The sequence below is a fragment of the Lygodium microphyllum genome, chromosome 6 (assembly GCF_053477565.2).
Source record: "Lygodium microphyllum isolate KBCC chromosome 6, Lygodium_microphyllum_v1.1.10, whole genome shotgun sequence".
Lineage (NCBI taxonomy): Eukaryota > Viridiplantae > Streptophyta > Polypodiopsida > Schizaeales > Lygodiaceae > Lygodium > Lygodium microphyllum.
Window position 1 is genome coordinate 121,541,658 of NC_141140.1, and position 22,089 is coordinate 121,563,746.

Consider the following 22,089-nt stretch of genomic DNA (forward strand, 5'->3'; position numbering starts at 1 on the left):
CCTTTAGGTCTTCTAACACATGCATGAGATATTTCTAGCTTCTAATCATGAGCTAATCACTCAAAAAATTTCCTAAAACATGCTTTCTCTCCTCTTACTAGAGTTTGCAACAATAGAGATTAAATTGGGGGAATATGTGGAGATGGAGTAGGCTAAATTGGATAGAGTATATATAAAGTAAATCAAAGTGATTAGAGGCTAAAAGAACGATGGTTTCTAGCCAAATACTTGATGAAATTATAGACAAAATATGTAATTTTAATAGTCTATAAGAGGCATAGCTTAAGAGGTTGGTTTGGGGTTAATCAGGTAGAGTTTAGTCAAGGTATGAGAAGGGAATTGAGTCATGAGAGAGTGTTACCAACATGGGATTGCTCTTAGCTTGTGTGTTTAGCCATCGGGGCTAGTCCTAGCTTTCTAGATGAGTCCAGGATATAATTTTAGCCCTCTTTCTTACTTTAGAGATTGTTTTGGACCAATAAGCTACCATTATCTCATCTTTACTTAGTTTTCTCTAGTTAGGAGAGGCTAGAATTAATTTTGACTTAACTGATTTGTTGAGAACTGCTCTTTACTACTCTTCACAACTTGCTTTACCCTTCGCTTTTTCTCTAGATCAGTTTATGGAGATTATGGGCTATTATGCCAAAGTCTACTTATTTAGAAGAGTTCTAGAAATCAAGAAGTGTAGCAATAGCTAATTCTCTCTCTTTTTTTGTAGGTCACGAGGTTGTTGTGGGTGTGTCTGATGCAAGACAGGGCACACTCTAGCCATTTGTAGGCATTTTATAAACCTTATAAGCATTATAATGTAATCACTATATTAAGCATTATTACTATGGCTATTTCACTTACTCTATTTCTCTATATTATGTTATTCTTGCCTTCCCTATTACTAAGGCTTAATGCCTATGTGGGTTGGCCTAAAGTGGTTGCAAGCTCTAATTTTTAAACTATAATTCAACCTTTGTTACAGAGGTTTTCAAAACAATTAAATGATGGCATGGTTAATGGCATAGAATTAACCTTTGAGCAATGGAACATAATCATGAGATAGATTTATTTGTTGCTATGAATATTTTATGGTAATGTTATAATGGTCAAGTTGGGGTTGACATATTTGGGTACATGTACCATCCTGTGAGACTTCAAAATTCTTTGATTTCATTAACATCAAGGGGTGGGGGCCAATCTTGGACATCTTGGACCTTAGCAAGGTCACATGTTATCCCTTCCTTTGAGATAATAAAGCCCAAGTATTTGATTTTCTTTTGAAAGAAGATACATTTACTCTTGTTTCCAAAGATCTTATGCATTTGGATGGTCTTAAGAGCAATCCAAAGAATGGCTTGGGTGATCCTCTTCTTCTTTCAGATAGGTCAATATATTATTGAAGAATGTGACCACAAACTCATCATACGACTTGAAAATGTCCTGGATCAACTTATTGAAGATAACTGAAGCATTTGTTAGCCCAAATGACATTATAAGGAAATCATAATGGCCATGCTTGGTGTTTGAAGGCTATTTTTTGGAATATCTTCTTCCTTGATCTGGATTTGGTAATATCTAGATTTTAAATCAATCTTTGAAAAGGTTGTGGCTCCTTGCAATCTATATAGTCATTTGTCAATATGGGAAATGGGGTACTTATTTTTATAGTAAGTTGACTTAGTCACCAATAATTGATGCAAAGCCTAAATGTTTCATCATTTTTCTTTTGGAAGAGGACAAGAGCACCCCAAACTAAATTATTGGGATGAATGAAACCCCTAGTCCAATAGTTATTTTAAATATTCCTTTAGTTTGATTGCCTCTAGGATAAATATATTGGATGGTCTTTTAATGACCAATTCTGATGCTTTGTTAACATGATTTCATGATCTACTTCTCACTTAGAGGGAAGTTCTACTAGTTCATCTAGGAATATTTTTGCATATTCACTAAGCCAAGAAGGTTTATCTTCATCTTTTATGTAGTCTACCTTGTTCAGCTTAATCATGTAAACATGAAGTTCTTTCCTCATCCCCTTGAGAATTTGGCTTGCGTTAGCTAACTAGATCCTTGGTCTACCTACTTTCCCATGGGTTTGTACTATTTCTTCAAAAAGGTTACTAAATGTGATTCAACCTTCCCTGCAAATGTTGGCCTAATTGGGTACTAACTAGTCCATACTTAGAAGATATTTAAATATTCCTAATGACATAACCCTAGAATGTGACCTTATAGTCTCTTCTCCCAATTGAGATTCTACATTATTGACTACTTGGGTCGAGAGAGTCTCTTTTCCATTTGCTAGCTCCACTAAAATTTTTCTAGTAGGTTTTGATTTCAATTGTAATATTTTTGCATATTTAGGAGAATGAATAAATGGGATAAGAAATGGACATTATTGGATGCAACAAAGACCCTTCAACATTTATTTGCAACCATGGATATGATATCTTGATTTAGTATAAATGGCGAATTGATTGGAAGAAAGGCAAAAAAATATTATGCATGTTATGAGTTTCCCCAACACGGCATTGTAAGATTTGCAAAGCCTTAAATTCAATCTTTTCACACTAAATTAAACATTCCACTTCAAGGCGTTTGACCACCGCCAAAATTCGTCCTCTATAACTTTAGGAGGGAATCTTCTAAGGTCAAAATTGGACCCGAACTCTCTTGGTTTTGGCCTAATATATTGGGTGGTCATCTTAGACTCCAACAAATTGAACCTTGCTTCTTCTTATCTCTTTCTTTTGTCCTACATGTCCTTTAGAGAGCATATGTCTTTTGTATGGTTCTTCCTCAAGCAATAGGAACAAGAGGTTCCTTGTCTGCACCCAAGGAAAATTTGAAAAGGAACACCTTAGTGAGGCACAAGAATTTGGGTAACAAAGAATTGAGATAAAAAAGTTGTCGTGATAAATAGGCAGTTTCTCACCTCCAACCGCATCTAGCTACATATATTGGGGGTTCTTAAAAGAAGCTCATGATGTTGAACACTAGAGGGGAAACTAGGTTGACACATGTAGCCAGTTTTAGGTAGAGGAAATATGCGATTGAATATGATTTTATATCTTAATCTCTATATTTAAAAAAACTACATGATCTTTTAGAATGTTTTGATTGAGTTTAGTTGATGTATCTACATCGGGAAATAAGTACTACATCCTTTGACTACAATACTAATAATGTACTAAGCCATCTTACTGAATTGAATGTGTTTTGAACCATACCTTTAAAAAATGAAATCTTCGTTAAACTGTGCATTAGATAAACATCACTCACAAGTCTTTGAAGCTAATAGGATTTGGCTAGATATTTTTCGTACAATCTAAGATGCCATGTTGATAAAGTGTACCTTGCAAAATATAAAACAAAAAACCAGAAAGTTTATTGGTTAAAGTTTGAGGTATGGTGGCTCTCACATTTTACTAATTTTAAAAAAAAATTAGTTTTTAACTTTGTAAAAGCATAGCAATAACACAAAAGAACACATAAACATACTATACAAGTAGCATGTCAAAGAGCTGGCACAAGTCTCTTCATTATTTTATAATTATGGAGGAAGGTGATGTTCCTCTGTCTTTCAATAAGATCTAAACTTTTCTTTGCTTTACTTTACTTTCCTCCATAATACGAGAAAAGTGAGGAGGAAAGTAAAATAAAACAAAAGAAAGTAGATCCTAACCTTGCAAAATATTGTGCGGATGAAGATTGCAATTATCTTTCCTAAACTGAAGCCTGTAATGATGAGAAAGAATTAAGTAAGCAAACCATATTAATTCTAAGTAAAATAACTATTAGTTTCATGGTGAACTAGTTTCCCCATCTTTCAAGACAATATATGTTTTTCTTAGCTTTTCTTTACTTTTCTATATTATTGTATTACCAAAAGAAAAGTAGATTCTAACCTTGTGAAATGTTGTATTCATGAAGATTGCAATTCACTTTACTAAACTCAAGTCTACAAAGGTGAGATAGAACCAAATGAGTAGACCAAAATAGTTCTAAGTATAAAATTAATTAGTTTTGTGTTTAAATCTACCAATAATGAATTAATGAATGACTATAACTAATACATAAGGACAACTCTAAGTCATTAATAAGGATGCACTAATTAATGTATCTAAATAATTAAAGTTAAAAACAAATTTTAAAATGACTATTTTAATTGCTAACTACTATATGGACTATTTTAACTAATAGCTAATGTGAAGTAAGAATATTAAACTGATTACTATAATTAGCTACTAATAACTACTAACTATCTACTACTAAATAATTAGTAAATATGGACAAATTAACACCTACTACTAGCTATTTTGAACAAAATATAATAATTAATACCTACTATATTAATTATTAACTACCACCTACTAGTAAGTAATTAATAAATGTAGACTGTTTAATATATACTACTAATTAATAAGTTAAGTGCTTACTAACTAAGAATATAATAATTACTGTAGATTACTAATAAATTAACAACCAATATTAAACTAATTAGCAATAGAAGATAGATTGATAAATGCAAGGCATTTGGTGATGAGGTGTACATGGAAAGAAGATGATGGCATGGAGGAAGGGACTAGAGTTGATCGAGACGAGGTAGAAATTGAAAAAGAAGAGGGGAAGGAGGGGATAAAGGAACAGAAGGAGAAGAAGGCCCATACCCTATTGCATAGAAAGCATTTCTATGTTGAAAAGCCTTAAGGCCAAGTCTTCTTCTACTAGTTAACAACCATTGTTGAGAGCTTGCTATCGTAGAGTAGAGGTGCACATCAATCCATGGTTGTTCTCACGAGCTTCCTAATAAGGACACAAACTTGCTCATAAGAGGGAAGAAGAGAAGAGGCATGAGCTTCTTACTGCATGTATACTAGTAGCCATTGTTGTTGCCATCAATGATGAGCACTAGGGGAACAAATAGATTGTAGCACTCTAGAATAGCAATACAAACCTTGCCAAGTCTTAATTAATCACACCCTTACCAATTGTAAATTTTCTAATTATTAACTATACGAACGCATCATTCCTAGATACACAAAGACATCATTCCTTGCTAGTCACTTGATATGGAGATGTGCATGTTCGTAAACTCGGATCAATCTCATCACTTGCCCTTGCCATGAGTCACTCACCATCGATAGCAGGGCAACAATACATGACTCCATAGCCAAGACTATTGCCTTTTCTTTTCTTTTAGAGAGTTACTTTTTTTAAAAGGTTATTTTAGCGTCATATATTTTGTGTTGAATTTTAATGCTTATAGCAACAATTTTAACTCTATAAAATATGAAAAAAGCTAATTCTATATAAATGCAGAAAAAAAATCTATTAAAAAAATCAGTAAAACACAAATTTATATCTTACCAAAAAAAAAAAAACGTAGAAAGTCTCCTTTAGCTGCACGCGGAAAGAAAACAACGGAAAACAGCCAGGCCTACATGATTTCTTCTTGTGATTCTTGTGATATATAGATAGATGTAGCCCAGCCCACATTTGTGATCTGACAGTCAGGGTTTACCATGGAAAGGGCTTACCTTGCAAGGTGCAGTGTGTAAGTGTGAAGGAAGATTTTGGCGAGAGCAAAAACTCGATTGGATGATGATGATGATGGATGGCCGAACCCCCGCCCTTGGCAAACGTCCTGGGCTTGTTTCAGAAATGCAGGCAGCAGCACAAGGATCATCTTTCCTTTGCCAGGCATGTGCACGCCTACATGTGCGAGTATCAGCTCGAATCACACAAGCTTCTGGGCAACGGTCTGGTGCCACTGTTTGTCTATTCTGGGAGCCTCTCGGAGGCCCAGCAGGTCTTCGGCAGATTGTCCCTTCGCACGGAGCTTTCATGGAGCGCACTTATCTCCGGTCATGTCGACTGCAGCGAGCCTCAACAAGCCCTCCATCTCTTCTGCAAAATGCAGGAGGACCACGTTCACCCGAGTGAATACACATACGTCGCTCTTTTGAGAGCTTCCGTGAAGCTTAATGCAGTAGAAAGAGGCAGAGGGCTTCATTGTGAAATCATCAAATCAGGATGGGACATAGACTCTTTCATTGGCAACACCCTCGTGGATTTCTATGGGAAATGTGCCTTGCATGCGGAAGCACTTCAAGTTTTTGACAGGCTGATTTTTCGAGATACCGTCTCATGGAATGCACTGATCACAGGATTCACGGAACATGGTAATGGTGAGGAGGTTCTGAACTGTTACAAAAAGATGCAGAAGGATGCAGTGCCTCCAGGCCTTTTGACATTCCCTTGCATCTTGAAAGCTTGTGGTATCACTGGGAGGTTACAAGCTGGCCAGGAAGTACATCATGCTTTGACCAGGTTTGGGTTTGAAAGGGACCTTTTTGTGGTCAATGCATTGATAGATATGTATGCAAAATATGGTGCACTTGAAGATGCTCACCAAGTGTTTGACAAGGCTCTTGTTCGGGATACAATCTCATGGAATGCACTCATTGCAGGATATACAGAGCATGGATTTGCTGAGGAAGCCTTGACCTGCTTCAAAGAGATGCAAATGGAGGATGCTTCTCCAGTTGGTGCCACATTTGCTTGCAGCTTGAAAGCCTGTGGTACAGTAGGAGCTTTGCAAACAGGTCAAGAACTTCACATGCAAATTACCAAAAGGAGATTGGAAAGAGATGGATTTGTTGGCACGACACTGGTTGATATGTATGCCAAATGCAATTCACTAACAGAAGCGAACTTAGTGTTTGACAAGCTGCCGATACGAGACGATGTCTTGTGGAATTCATTGATTACAGCATACATTGAAAATGGGTCTGCTAACAAAGCATTAGATTGTTTCAAACAAATGCAGCTAGAGCTTATGCCTATGTGTACTGCCACTCTCCCTTCTGGATTGAAAGCTTGTGGCATGTTGGGAGAATTGGAAACAGGCCTCGAAATGCATTCAGAACTAATAAAAAGAGGCTTAGAGAAGAATATTCTTGTGTCCAACACATTGGTGGACATGTATGGCAAATTTGGCCTACTTGGAACAGCTCGCCAAGTGTTTGACATGCTACCTGCTCGAGATGCAGTCTCATGGAATGTGCTGATTGCTGGATATGCAGAACATGGGTTTGCTGAGGAAGCATCTCAATGTTTAAAAGAAATGCAACTAGAGGGCGTTTCTCAAGGTGCTGGTATGTTTGTCTCTAGCTTGAAAGCTTGTTGTACTGTAGGTGCTTTGGAAGTAGGGCAAGGCTTACATTCTGAAGTAACAAAAAGGGGACTGGAAAAAGATATTCTTGCTGGTACAACACTGGTGGATATGTATGCCAAGTGTGGTTTGTTTGCAGAAGTACACCAATTGTTTGACAGTGTGCCTGTTCGAGACGCAATCTTGTGGAATGCATTGATTGCAGGGTACCTTGAATGGGGAAATAGTAAGGAAGCATTAGATTGTTTCAGAAAAATGCAGCTGGAGGGAAGGCCTCTGGTTGCTGACATTATTCCTTGCAGCTTGAGAGCATGTGGCATCATGGAAGCTCTAGAAACAGGTCTAGCAATTCATTCTGAGATAATTATGAAAGGATTGGAAAGCAATCAGTTTGTTGCCAACTCATTGATAGGCATGTATGCTAAGTGTGGTTTGCTCACAGCAGCACTGCAAGTATTTGACAAGCTGCCAGTTCAAGATGCTGTTTCATGGAATGCACTGATTGTAGGGTATATGGAGCATGGCTTTCTGGAGGAAGGTTTGAAGTGTTTGAAGCAAATGCAGTCAAAGGGTTTTGTGTTAGAAGCTGTCACATTCATGTTTAGCTTGAAAGCATGTGGCATGGTCAGAGATCTAGAAAGAGGCCAAGAATTGTACTCTGAAGCAGTCCAAAGAGGATTTGAAAGAGATGTCTGTGTGGCCAATGCATTAGTGCAAATGTATGGCAAATGTGGCTCTCTCTCAGAAGGTCGTCAAATTTGTGAAGGACTGCACCTCCAAGATTCAGCCTTGTGGAACACATTAATTGCAGGATATGCGGAGAATGGATCTGGCGAGGTGTTGAAAATCTTCAAACATATGCTTCTGGAGGCTCTCTCTCCTGATAGTGGTACGTTCTCTAGCAGCTTGAAAGTGTGTGGCATGATGAGAACTTTAGAGACAGGCCTGCAGATACATACAGACGTAGTGAAAAGAGGTCTTGAAAAAGATCCTTTTGTAGCTAATACCTTAGTAGATATGTATGGTAAATGTGACTCAATGGCTGCAGCACACCTTGTGTTTGATCAGCTGTCAGTCCGTGATACAATCTCATGGAATGTACTGATTGCCAGTTATGCAGAACACGGGCTTAGTAATGAAGTGCTGAACTGCTACAAGCAAATGCAATTGGAGGCTGTCTCCCCTGTGATTGTCACATACGCTTGCTGCTTGAAAGCTTGTGGGCTTATAGGAGCAGTAGAAACAGGCCAAGCACTACATGTTGAGATAATAAAAAAAGGATTGCAAAGGGAGACTTGTATTGCCAACTCACTGGTGGACATGTATGGAAAATGTGGCTTGATTGCAGATGGGCAAACAGTCTTTGAAAAGCTCTCTGTTCGAGATGCTATATCGTGGTCAGCCATGATCAAGGGATATGGCAAGAATTATAACAGTGACATGGTCGTACGATGTTTTGCAGACATGCAAAAGGAGGGTGTCAGACCAAATGCTGTCACACTCACATGTCTTCTTGCTGCATGCAGCCATAGTAATATGGTCCTCCAGGGTCAGGAGTATTTTCAGTCAATGATAGAGGCTTATGAAATTGAACCAACTTTTGATCACTCTGCTTGCATCATAGATCTTCTAGCACGGTCTGGTTACGTATCTGAGGCAGAGAGGTTTGCTGAAGCCATGCACCTTCTTTCCTATGAAGGAATTCTGAGAGCTCTTCTGACTGCCTCTAAAATCCATGGGGAGTTGGAAGTGGCAGTGAGATGCTTTGAGCAGCTTGTCCATTTGAATACAGAAGATGCAACCCCATACCTGTTGATGGCAGATATTTATGCAAGCACTGGCAGGTGGAGTGATGCAAACAGAATTGAGGAGATGAGGAAAGATATGGGGGCAAGGAAAAAGCTTGCAAATGCTTCAATCGAGTTGAATAAAGAGCTGCATGAATTTTCTGTGGGTGGCAACAAAAATCAAAACATCATGTTAACAGAAACTTTAGAGATTTTCAATTCATATATGAAAAGTCAAGGCTATGTACCATATTTAGATATGATCTTGAAACGTGTATTCAACCAAGATAATGCGTCTGTAGAAAATTCTTGCTCAGTAGGCAATGTATGACAATGCTGAGTCTATGTGCAATAGCTTTCATCAAGTAATATAGAGATTACTTGAGCACACTTAAAAGTCAACTAATAGTTGAGTGTGGCAGAGTAAGTACAATGTCAAATTTAATGCTTTGGCAATTTAGTGAGTTGAAATAAAAGTTTGTGAACTCAAGTCGCATTGAATCCAGGTTTATAAGGAGATGTAGGGCTTTAGCTCTATGCTGTTGTAGTGCTAATTTCATGAAGAGAGAAGGTTGCAACAGCACATGCGAGCTCTTGAAGTTTTTTGCAGGCCATAAAGAATGAGAAAGAACTAGTACAAATCTAAAATAAGGTCATGACCTGTTTAAAAGAAACTATGAATGAACCACTATGTTGGAATAGGCTTTGAACCACATGTGAACTATTCAAGTCCACAGGCTTTGATTACCTTGCTGGACATTGACTTAAATGTTACATATTTTGGGGGCGTGATACCCCCCAGTCACATAAGACTCAGGAACTCTTCACTTTGTCTATCATAGGACTTTGGTGAGCTACTTAGGTGGCCCATGTTGGAATAGATATTCCCTCTGAGCAACTGTTAGTACCCTTGCTTTTGAGCATTAGACAGAAATTACTATATTGGAGCATGGCTAGACTCTGTTATGGGAAGAGTAGTAGTGGCCAACCAAGTTCTGCTAGTGATGGTGTGGTATATTCCCCTTCGTGTATGATTTTTTCTCAAGCTTGTGTGGTTAAGTGAAGCTTCTCATGAGGTATTTCATTTGCTCAGGGGGCCGTGGAAGCCTGCCAAGGGCCAAAGTTGAATGGGATGTCATAAATTTGGCTGAAAATTAGAGGGGGATGAGGCATTGTTGATCCTTATCACCAAAGTAAAACCTTATCGTGAAGCTTATTGTTCAGGGTCTTCTTCCAAAAGAGCAGCCCTGGAAAGGTTCCTTATCTGGAGTTTGCAGTGGATTCTGCCACAATTGGCAGGGGCATGGGAACCTAGTATGATATAAATTTTCTATTTGATTTGGGCCATAGGCATTGGCAAAGCCTTCGAGGACAGATTTGCAGCAGCCATAATCAAAGCCTGGAGAGCAGTATCTCCAGCTCTCTTCCAAGCATTCCTCCACTTTGTTGAAGGTAAAGAGGAGACAACCCCTTCTTTTAAACAATTTGGTCAGAGTCATAGATGTCCAAAATATTAGGCCAAAGACCTTATTTATCATCATGGGACCGATTTTATTCAGAGATCTTAAGACATTATGGGGGAGTTAACAACTTGGAAAAGAGTAGCCTGGGTTACTAACAAGGGATTGACTTATAACCATGAGAAGACTCGGAGGATCATCTCTTTCATCATCTCAACTGATAAGCGGAGGCATATGGTAGAGGTTTTCCAAACCATACCTCCTTTGTAATATGACAACCAATAGCAATGCATGGGGATCTATTTATCAAGTGTATGTTAATAGTAGTTGCCTCAGCCCAAAAATGTTGTGATGGCTAAGCATACTAAGGACTCTCTCATGAATTGTCCTATTCATACGTTATGCAACATTATTCTAGGGTAGGGTGTAATGGGTGGGCAACTGACGCTTAATACCCCACTCATCGCAAAACAGCTTGAATGCTTTAAAGACATATTCACCTCTATTATTTGACCTTAGGCATTTCAGTCTAACTGGTTTTCAACAAGAGCAAGCAAATGTTGAAAGATGGCCAATACATTAGATTTTTGCTTTATGGGATATGCCCAGACGTTGTGCGAATAATCATCAATGAAAGTCATAAAGTACTTTATACCACCCAGTGACTAATAGGGCATGCGCGTTAGCCTATCATAAAGACAATGATTATATGAATCAAAACATTTGTAGTGAAGGAATAGAAGATACTGTAAATGAGAAAGTACTTTCATTCCTTTTTAAAGACATATGCCCAAGATGACAATGCCATAAAGATGCATATGGTATGTCAGTCACAGGGCAAAACATGGTCAATAGACCCATATACAAGTAAGGGATAGAGGCTATCATTCTTGGTACCTTGAGTAAAGACAAGATTCCCATGGGATGGAAAGAAGCCTCCAAATCAAGTAGCTATATTGAGAAAAAAGTGAATGAGGCATCACCTAATTGATTATCATTAAGAGAAGAAGCTGTCAACATGTAATCATCATTAGAATTGGTCTTTAAGGTATTTGTCTCCTTAAATTTCACATTGGACTTACTAGAAACAATGTTGCAATTATTAGACTTATCTTACACTTTGCCCTTGTGTTTCTTCTTGTGCTTATTATCGCGCATGTTATGACATTGTCGTCTAATATAACGTTGCTTCCCACAGTAATGATATGTAAGAGAGGTCTTATGACCATGGGACTTATTATGAGATTAAGATCTCTATGAGTCTCTATCACGGTGGTCATTACTATTCTTACCATCATTTCTACCCTTGACAGCCAATGTATGGGAAGTGTGGACTGTATCCATGTTCTTTTTGCTTATCTTCTCTGTGAATAAGGCATCCTCAACATCCTAGAATTTTAAACCATTCTTAGGTATATTAGCACACATGATAGTATGAAGTGTCCCATGACTCGGGCAGTGTCACAAGCAAGAACAAGGGAGGAAGATTATTCTTAAACTCAATATCTTGCAAAGTCAATTGGTTGAAAATCGAGTGAAATTCATTCGAATGCGCACACTACTCCCTTCCTTTATGCAAAGGTCCATGAGGTATTTGCAAAGTAGGATTTTGCTTATCATAAAGATTGCATATCTTGTCCCATAATTGCCAAGCATTATCTTTAGGTGCCACAACATTGAAATAAACATGTTTTGATAATGACAATATACGAGTGGATTTATATAGCTAATCCAACTCATCCCAAATATCTTAATCAATGCCTTTGGACTTTATACTCTTAGTTTTTGAAGGCCTAAACTACTTATTTTGGACTAGTACTTGCCATATCTACATCTTCCAATGGGTGAAATTTATGCCATCAAGCTTTTAATATTAAAAATAGTACTATTATTTGAAGATTCAATCATAATGATAATATATCGATGTAAGATCCAAGAGAATGGGCTATTGTAAATGACTGCAAATCAACCTTCAAAACTTAGCTAAAACAAGGTCAAAATAAAAGGGAATACCAAAGTAAAGAGCTGTCCACCAACTGCAAGTAATAGATTATCAAAGCACAATGTCTACTCTTGAAGACAATATTGAAAATTGTAATTATATCAATGTTGAAATAAAAACAATAGTATATGTCAATTCACCTATGGACAAATAGCCAAGAAAGCAAGCTCCCACTGCTAGGGATATCCGAGTAGCAATTGAGATATAAAGAATGTAACGAGTAGTGAATGAGCATAGACAATCGATATCAAAGACTATCCTCAAAGTGTTAGTAAATCATATATCCCATAAGCATATACATCATTGATAAATTGTTAACAGAGGTAAGTGCTAGTGTCCAAGTATACATATTAGTCTCCACAAGTGGAGGTAACTGCGTCAAATAGCATACAAGAGAGCATATACATGAACTAAGAGTTTCCTTGTCTCAAAGAACCAAGCTCAACTGCATAAAGTATCCAAAGCTCTAATGCCAATAGCAAGTAGCTCCCATTGAAGAAATTTCGAATGCCAAATAAGAAATAGAAGCTCGATATCAAGTACATGACTGTTTGGAATCCAAGATACATTTGGCAGCATGAAATCCAAGTAAGTATTCAAATCCGTAATGTCAATGACTAAAGCAATTGAAGCATAAATCCAAAGCTTCAAAACATCCAATGTAGCTTAAGTTTGAGTGGTAAAGCCATCCATAATCATATATGGATCCAAGTAGCAATGCTAGACATCAATGCATGTAAGTGGTATATCCAAATGATATCAAGCCTCAATAGGCATAAAGTTATTGTTAATAGCTTGCTATCTAAATTGTTATTAAAACAATGGAATTTTACAAAATTGATCTAATCTAGCTCTAACCAATCCAAGTAGCATCCCAAAGCAGATAAAATCCCATTGCTTATAGCACCAATATTGCTTCAGCAATGTTCTCAATGTACATGGAGACATCAAATTTGCCAAAATTCTCAAATTTCAGCAAAAGCCCTAAAATTTTACTAACCAATCTGCCCCAATTGCATTAATACATGAACTTGAGAGGATAAAATAGGCAAATTAGCAAGATTTGACCAAATTTTGCAAAAGCCCCAAAAATTTTAGATCCAAATGTGCATTAGTGTCAGGAAATTTGGCTCATTTGAGCAAAATTTCACAGATATATAAAAAGCCCCAAAACTTACAGAGCCAATGTGCATAATTTTTACAATTTTTGAGTCAGATTGTCCTATTTTGTATCACGGCTCCCAAATTCGAAAAAAGCCCCAAAACTTTTGGCCAAGATGGCACACTGTGCTTGTGTACGCAAACACCCGGTAGTAAGGAAGGAGAATAAACATAAATTGCATCTCTATAATTTCTCCAAAATCTCACAAGTGGGAGATAAAATCCCATTGCTTATAGCACTAAGATTGCTTCAGCAATGTTCTCAATGTACATGGAGACATCAAATTTGCCAAAATTCTCAAATTTCAGCAAAAGCCCTAAAATTTTACTAACCAATCTGCCCCGATTGCATTAATACATGAACTTGAGAGGATAAAATAGGCAAATTAGCAAGATTTGACCAAATTTTGCAAAAGTTCCAAAATTTTTAGATCCAAATGTGCATTAGTGTCAGGAAATTTGGCTCATTTGAGCAAAATTTCACAGATATATAAAAAGCCCCAAAACTTACAGAGCCAATGTGCATAATTTTTGCAATTTTTGAGTCAGATTGTCCTATTTTGTATCACGGCTCCCAAATTCGAAAAAAGCCCCAAAACTTTTGGCCAAGATGGCACACTGTGCTTGTGTACGCAAACACCCGGTAGTAAGGAAGGAGAAGAAACATAAATTGCATCTCTATAATTTCTCCAAAATCTCACAAGTGGGAGATAAAATCCCATTACTTATAGCACCAAGATTGCTTCAGCAATGTTCTCAATGTACATGGAGACATCAAATTTGCCAAAATTCTCAAATTTCAGCAAAAGCCCTAAAATTTTACTAACCAATCTGCCCCGATTGCATTAATACATGATCTTGAGAGGATAAAATAGGCAAATTAGCAAGATTTGACAAAATTTTGCAAAAGCCCCAAAATTTTTAGGTCCAAATGTGCACTAGTGTCAGGAAATTTAGCTCATTTGAGCAAAATTTCACAGATATATAAAAAGCCCCAAAACTTACAGGGCCAATGTGCGCAATTTTTGCAATTTCTAAGTCAGATTGTCCTATTTTGTATCACGGCTCCCAAATTCGAAAAAAGCCCCAAAACTTTTGGCCAAGATGGCACACTGTGCTTGTGCACGCAAACACCCAGTAGTAAGGAAGGAGAAGAAAAATAAATTGCAGAATATAAAAAGTATTAAAAAACTAAAGAAAATGGGGCTTGTCAAGGCGTTGATTAGGCCCCATCACTTGTGTGTCGCATGTGTGCCCATGCGAGTAGTTGACTGGTTGCCCGTCTGTCCACGCCTGGTTGTGACGATGCTGTTGTCTGCCTTTGCTAGGATCGCCCGTCACCTGTTGACCTTCTACACCTGGTCAGTTGACCTATTGCGCAGCTGCCCTTCCTGTAACCTCACACTGTGGACTGCCATTCACGCTGATCGTTAGCTGGAATTGTGACGAACAAGCCTGATCAGTTTGACCTAAACGACAACTGATCCGCTCTAAGTGACTGACAGGAAAGGTGAATGGATTCTTCTCACGCGCAGAACTGACTCGCACTCTTGGGAAGCGTGAACACTGTAACGTGGAGCTCTGATACCAGTTTGTTGAGTTAGAGTGCAATGGAGTGTGAGATAGGAATGGAGTAGGATCTGAGCTGAGAGTGAGAGTGAGAGTGAGAGTGAGGGAATCCTAAGATGAGTGTACTAGTATTTGTTACCGTACACAAAGAATAGAAATGTATGAATAGAAATGTATTTATATGTTAGGGTACAAATAAGGGTGTGTTCACACCTGCAAGTTTATACACATGGGGATTAATGGGAGTTTACACCCAAAAGGACTTTACACCTAACTCATTAGTTTATACACACAGGGATTAATGGGAGTTTACACTCGGAGGGACTATACACCCAACTAGTACCTAGGGTTGCAAAAATTGATGCAAGATGTGGGGTGACGTCAAGCAAGAAGGTGTTGACACCAAACTGAGAGTGTGAGAGGGAGAGGAAGAGAAGGGTATCTCTATGTCTTGGTGTTGGAGTGGAAGAGAGAAAATAAGTAGATGATGCCAAACCCACAATCTGTCTTTGCCTTCTTTGATGGAAAGGATCTTCTAGCTCATTGAGCGCCTTTGGTTCTGATACCGTTAGAAATGACTAACAAAAAAAGGTTGTGACACCATGTCAAAAATGACTAAGGGATTGGAGAGATAGTAGGGCTTTTGGGAGACAGTAGGGCTTGTGGGGAGAAACACAAAGTGTGTATGTCAAACATTGAGAGAAGAAAAATTCAAAAACACAAGGAGAATATGGTGATGATGCACTGAATCATGCTATGAGAAGAAAAGTTGATACAGTAAAGTTGAAGCTTAGAAGATGATTGCAATGTCATATTTGAACTAGGCAGCAACACCTGTGGGAATCTACATAGTGAAGGGAGCGAAATGTTGTTCTTCGGGTAGTAGGCTATCAAAGTAATCATTGGAAGGTGAAGGACATCTATCGAGGGAGCAAAGAGCAGTCCTCTGATGCCATCAAAGATGAGGAAGATGATCACCAACTATCGAGGGAGCGAAGTGCAATCCTTAGATGCTAGGAAGATAGTCTAGGTAGCAAATGCAAATCCCATAGTGTGTCGGAGTTGTCAAGCGCAAGAAGAGCAGCCTAGATGCTGATGCTAAGGGATGGATGATGACACCAGAGGAAGGGATAGCCACTAGGAGGGTAAATGCAGCTTGTGAAGGCCTCTCAACCCAAAAATGCATGTACTTGGGGCTGAAACAATTGATGCAAGATGTGATGCTAGGCAAAAAGATATTGATGCCAAATTGGGGAAGGTGACACCAGATGTGGAGGAGGTCTCCAGGCAGCCAAACACAAATTTGTTGAAGCCTAAAGGAAGTGGATGAGATTGCCAGTGATGGAGGATTGATGCCAAGGTATGATTGCTATATTGCCAAATGTAGGGAAGATACACTAGTTGAAGAGGAGGGGTTGCCACCAACATGCAACCCAAAGCATGGTGAAGGTTGGTGCTTGATAGCAAAAGGGTGAAGATGGAGTAGGCAGCAACCACAAACCATGATCCACAATGTCCACCAGAAGGGGTGTGAGGGCAATGGAAGGGCTAGAGAGATAAGGGAAGGGTATTTGAATGACAAAGGAAGAGAGGTGAAGGATGGCTGAAGTGAGTGAAGATTAAATGAAGTGATGACCTATTTATAGGCATGAGCTGTCCAGGGTGGCGCACCACTGAGTGGGCACTGACTAATGAAATGACCAAAATGTGGACACTAGGCCTTTTGGGGCTACTAGTGCGAAACCCTAACTGAAGTGTATAACCAGAGGAAGTGGTTTCTCAACAAATCCAATGAAAACCAATACAGTAATTGTTACATATAGCCATCTAATATCTAATGCTGGAGGAAAAAGGAATTAAAACACAAGGCGAGCTTTCTTAAAAGGCATTGAAAATGATGGATAGGGTGGTTATGCGTCTCAACCGTAAGGGGAAGTGATCAGAAATAACATAGCCTTGCAAAATATAGATCTCCAAAACCTCAAGCAAGAAGGAATCATCTTGCATAACATAGATCTCTTCAAGATGGCTGCGGGTTTCCAATTGTTGCGCTATATGAAATGTATAACCATGGTTAAGGGGGGATAACCAAGACCATAGATCTTGTTTTGACATGACCAATGTAAGAAGTATTCCAATCCTAGCTTTCAAGTCCATCCATTAGTCCATGTTTGAAAGTCGAATGAGATAGATCAACACACATTAAAATCCCCCATGATAAGTCTAGGTTTTCCAAGACAAAGACATTCTCACAGCTGACACCATAATTCACGATGACCAGGAATATCATTGGGAGCATATAGGCCCACCATTATGAACTTTCCCAACACACCTCGCTTAATCAAAACTAGCTGAAATTTCTCGTGGACAATTAGCAACACACTCCAATGAATCCTTGTAGGAACCACAACATGAAAAATCTTGAAGCCATGACAATGCAAGATCCTCCCCACTTCTTTGTGACTTTTATGCTCCATCACATACAAAACATCCCAACCATTAGAATGCAAAGTGTGTCATGTAGCATGCTGCTCGTAGCAGGAAGAAATATTATCGACGTTCCATGTAGCCAACTTCATGAGGGAGAGAAAAGAAATTAGGGTTGAGGTTGTAATTGCCTCTCTACAGCTTTATTTATAAGATAGCAAGAACATCCTCATCCAAAAAGTCAACCAACACAACAAAGGCATTTGTTACATGACTGTGCACTTTAGAAGTCAAGGGTTGATCCGCATCAACCGTACTACAATGCAGGTATTTGCGGTCCCATAGAGTAATCACTTTATTAGTTCATCGAATGCGAGGCATTTAGGGATGTTATGTGTGACTATTGTAGGGACCTTAGATCGTAGGTGGTCTTAGTGCTCAAAGGTGCCACATCAGTACCGTGGGACAACGGTTTATCCTTACCGCATGCATAGGTGCGCAAAACAATCCGTGTCATCCAAGGATCTAGTGTGCCGAGCATCATTTTACTTTTTCCCCTTCTTTGAATGCACCTCTTGCTAGCCATGGACATCATCAAAGGAGGATGAAAGGAGCTATTTCCCTTTGTCTATATTTCCTTCCATAGGTTGAGCATCTATATGCATATGTGAGACAAGACCATTCTATGGTACAATAGGAACATCATTTTCATGTCATGTCCCTTCTTTCCTTTCAATACACTCCACCATAAAATGGCCCAATTTGGCTACAATTGAAGCAATGTCGTGCAAAAGCTCCCCATTTGAGAGAGAATGCATGCTGAGAGAATTCACATGCAATCAAGTAGGACACTTCCTAGAGCATACACATTCTGTTTCTATTAACAACTTAAGTACTAGGAGGAACCAACACTTTGTCAATCTTAGCAATGGCCTCAGATAAAAGAGGCCAATACATACCTATATGCTAGTTATGCTGTATATGGATTTTATCGCATAGCAACTAGATGCAATTTACTTCTCTTGATACATGCATTTGGAAAACTCAATCCTTCGAATAATCAAGACGAAGTTTCTCATTTTCAACAAACTATTCTCACGTGGTATAGTTCGGGACCTAACATATCGTATGCGGAAATCAAGGAATATCTAACAACTTAGAAATGAATTATTTATGCTGTAGTTGTATTGGCAGTGATACCCCCACCCGAGGCTTCGTTGCGTATTGTGAGATTTCTGCTTGCACTCGAGATTCTTTGCTTGGGGGCCATTCTCGATATTCCTTGCTTTAAATGCGATCTCCACAAGACTTCAGCTACCTCTTTCTCAAATAGTGGGGACCAATTGGGGGGGGGGGGGATTAGGCTTGTGGATAATCTCGCGGGAAAGGGGAGAAGAACAAGTGTGTGTGGTCACCCTCTAAGGAGGGGAACAGAAGGAGGAACCTTCTAGAAGGTTCTCTCCCTCTCTCTCTCTCTCTGTCAGTATGCCATTTAGGCCTTCCTCCTTTCCTTTGATGAGGGGGAAGGGGAGGGGGCGGGGGGGGGAGGGAGGTTTATAATGGCAGGAGGTGGGGAGGAGTGGAGTGGTGGTGGTGGTGGTGTCTCGGCCCATCCACCACCTGTCCATTAGCATGGTGGCACTGCAGACTGGGCATGCTGGCCAAGGGGGGGGGGGGGGGGGATGGGTAGGCCACGTGGCCTCCCCCCTCGACTTCATCTTCACTATCATCTTCTTTGCCTTCTTTGCCTTCTTCACCTACTTCTTCTTCCCCTTCGTCAGCGTCATCTCCACATTGTCTCCTTCTTCCTCCCCCCGCCACTTGTTTGGCGATGACAGGGGAGGGAGGATAAAGAAAATTCAATTAACTTTATTTATTTTAGGGGGAGGTGGGGATATTACATTCTCTCCCCCTTGAAGGACTCCAGATATCCTCATCTCGGAAGAAACTGGGGATTTTATTTTGGAACATGTGCGGTAGGACCCATCATGTACTCGTTGTGACACTTTGACCACTCGTAAGCATGCAGTCTTTTGAAACAACAACTTATTGTATTTGATATATCCGAGTCTGGATTACAAGAGAAAAGTTTATTGTAGTTACATCTCATGAATATCTTCTAGGTTTTTCCTAAGTATTTGATAATTTCGTGGTAGATTCTGGATCATTAAAGCTTGTACAACTTCATTCCTTGTAAGTTCAAGCTCTCTTGTTTGTTCTGAAACTCATCATTGTTCTATATACTTGACTGGCTTGAAACAAGAAACATTGTGGGACGATTTGATGCTTTCCTGATTCATTGTTGTCATGGATTAAAAAGCTAATGTATAGATCCAAATTATCCTTAAGCCATTTATGTTATAGAGGCTGTGTAATGATTGATAAAAAAGATCACCTACTTGAAGCCTCTGATCTGGCATTTTTAATTCAGCAAAATGATATAAGCTTGCTCAATGCTTGTAACCGTTCACACATGTTCTTTCACTATGACGACTTTTGAGCTAATTGACATGTACAGGCAGTCTTTAGTAGGACCCGCAAAGCTTTATCTTATAAAAGGAGAGTCTACCAAGTAGGGCATGTCTTTTCATACATTAGCCACTGTGTTTTGCTCTTTCAACATCTCAAAATTTCTAGCTTCCCCTTAATCATCTTCGGCCTTTTTACATGCTTTTTAGTTGCTTTTATTTGCAAATGCTGATGCTTGATGAGTGATGATGGTCCTAGGTGGTTTGCGAAGCGTTTTCTGCATCCTGGTGTTGTAGCGTCCTATGAATATGTGTTCATCTGGGATGAAGATCTGGATGTGCAGCACTTCAATGCTGAGGAGTAAGTATTTGGAAATATATTGATGTTTGACTGCATCCCCTTCCAAATTGTTGATATGGGCTTAATTGAAAGCGGCCTCATTTAAATGTGACTGTATCTTTAGTTTGGTCTTAAGTGATTTTTAGAAGCCAGCAGTTAAACAGTACAGATATGGAAGGGTAGTTTTTGGTTGACTCAGGTGGCCAGGGTTTCAGTTTGTACAAAGTTTCAGCCTATCTGATGACATTTACCTTTAAAATTATTTGATTTCTGGACTTGACACCTCTGTGGTGGCCGCTTTGTACTAATGCAAAACCTAGCAAGCTAACAGGATGGTCAAACAGTACTTGCAGAGGCTATTTGATACTCGTCTTGAAAATCTGGAGTTGATTCCTTTTATCGGCACTAATCAGGAGGATGCGATTTTCTCTTGCTAGATATATAAGGTTGGTGAAAAAGCATGGCCTAGAGATTTCTCAGCCTGGTTTGGAACCCAACAGGGGTTTAACATGGCTAATGACAAAACGTCTAGGCAATTCAGAAGTCCACAAGTAAAGATTTATAAACTAATCATGCTCTCTTTTGTGATGCGCTTAGTGCCAGCCATAGGCTTTTGAAGCCGGTTCCATGAATTGCGATAACTCATACCTGTATGGTGTATATGCTCAGATCTGCAGGATGAAAGGCCTGGTTGGTGCCACGATCCCGTAAAGCCACCTTGTGCTGGGTAAGCATATCATTCTTCAATCATAACACTGTTCAAAAATCTGGCTACTTGGTTTGCTAAGGAAGAAGGCTCTTCCAGTGATTACATGACCATTTTGCATAATGAAATGACAGTAGAGCTCTACCACAATATCCAAATGTTGAATGCAGGTTTGTGGAGATTATGTCACCTGTTTTCACGAAGAAGCCTGGCGTTGTGTGTGGCATATGCTTCAGGTCTGTGAGGATACATCCTAGATGTTTTCATGGTTGGTTAGTGAGTTTGATTTTTGGCTGACCATTGAAAGTGTCTTTGTTTGCAGAACGATCTTGTCCATGGCTGGGGCCTAGATTTTACCCTCGGAAAATGTGTTGAATGTGAGGTCTTTGATATTTGCCAAATATTAATTGTTATTACTTTGTGCTCAGAGAGTTGTAACATCCTTATGAGTCCTGTGAAAGCAAAAACCCAAGCTAAAAATGCAATGGGATTATCCAACTACAAAAATATTGTGGTAGCTGTTGGTAATTTCATATTACTGGAATGTGATTATCCAACTACAAAATATTATGCTAGCTGTTGGTAATGTCGTACCTAGTCTTCCAGTGATATCTATTTCTACTTCTTCTTCTGAAATAAGTTGCAGTATACACACTTGTATGGTCAGGAGCTCTATAGTGGACATGCTTGTGTTGGCTTTGGTACATATATATGCTGTTGTCCTTTTCGCAGCCTGATCATGAGAAAATTGGAGTTGTTGATTGACAATTCATTGTTCACAGGCTTGTGCCATCTTTGGGTAATCACGTATGTGAAGGATACTTTTTGAACATGTTACCAGATAAACTTCAATTATGATCCGACTAACCTGAATCTCCACTGGGGGAAATACTTGTATGCGAAGGATGCTTTTTGAATATGTTACCAGATAAAATTAGATTATGATCCGAGTAACCTGAATTTCCACTGGGGGAAATACTTGTATGTGAAGGATGCTT

At 39.0% G+C, this 22,089-nt stretch overlaps 1 protein-coding gene and 1 long non-coding RNA gene across 4 annotated transcripts; both read left to right on the forward strand.

Annotated features, from left to right (window-relative positions):
• Positions 1–5,409: 5,409 nt before the first annotated feature.
• On the forward strand, positions 5,410–9,360 carry LOC148035049 (pentatricopeptide repeat-containing protein At5g27110-like). The gene has a single exon (XM_087679946.1). The coding sequence runs from the start codon at positions 5,612–5,614 to the stop codon at positions 9,287–9,289; it is 3,678 nt and encodes a 1,225-aa protein (XP_087536072.1). The 5' UTR covers positions 5,410–5,611; the 3' UTR covers positions 9,290–9,360.
• A 10,780-nt stretch (positions 9,361–20,140) lies between these two features.
• LOC148035050 (uncharacterized) lies at positions 20,141–21,586 on the forward strand. Of its 3 annotated transcripts, XR_015691142.1 has the most exons (6): positions 20,141–20,190; positions 20,237–20,406; positions 20,823–20,936; positions 21,055–21,112; positions 21,262–21,327; positions 21,414–21,428. It is a non-coding gene; the product is annotated as an uncharacterized LOC148035050 (long non-coding RNA). The 3 variants fall into 3 exon arrangements; XR_015691141.1 differs by having other exon boundaries at positions 20,155–20,406; XR_015691143.1 differs by lacking the exon at positions 20,823–20,936 and having other exon boundaries at positions 20,174–20,406; positions 21,414–21,586.
• The last annotated feature ends 503 nt before the right edge of the window (positions 21,587–22,089 follow it).

Excerpts from the sequence above, each read along its gene's own strand:
- LOC148035049 (XM_087679946.1), top strand. The coding sequence starts at position 5,612 with ATGGCCGAACCCCCGCCCTTGGCAAACGTCCTGGGCTTGTTTCAGAAA.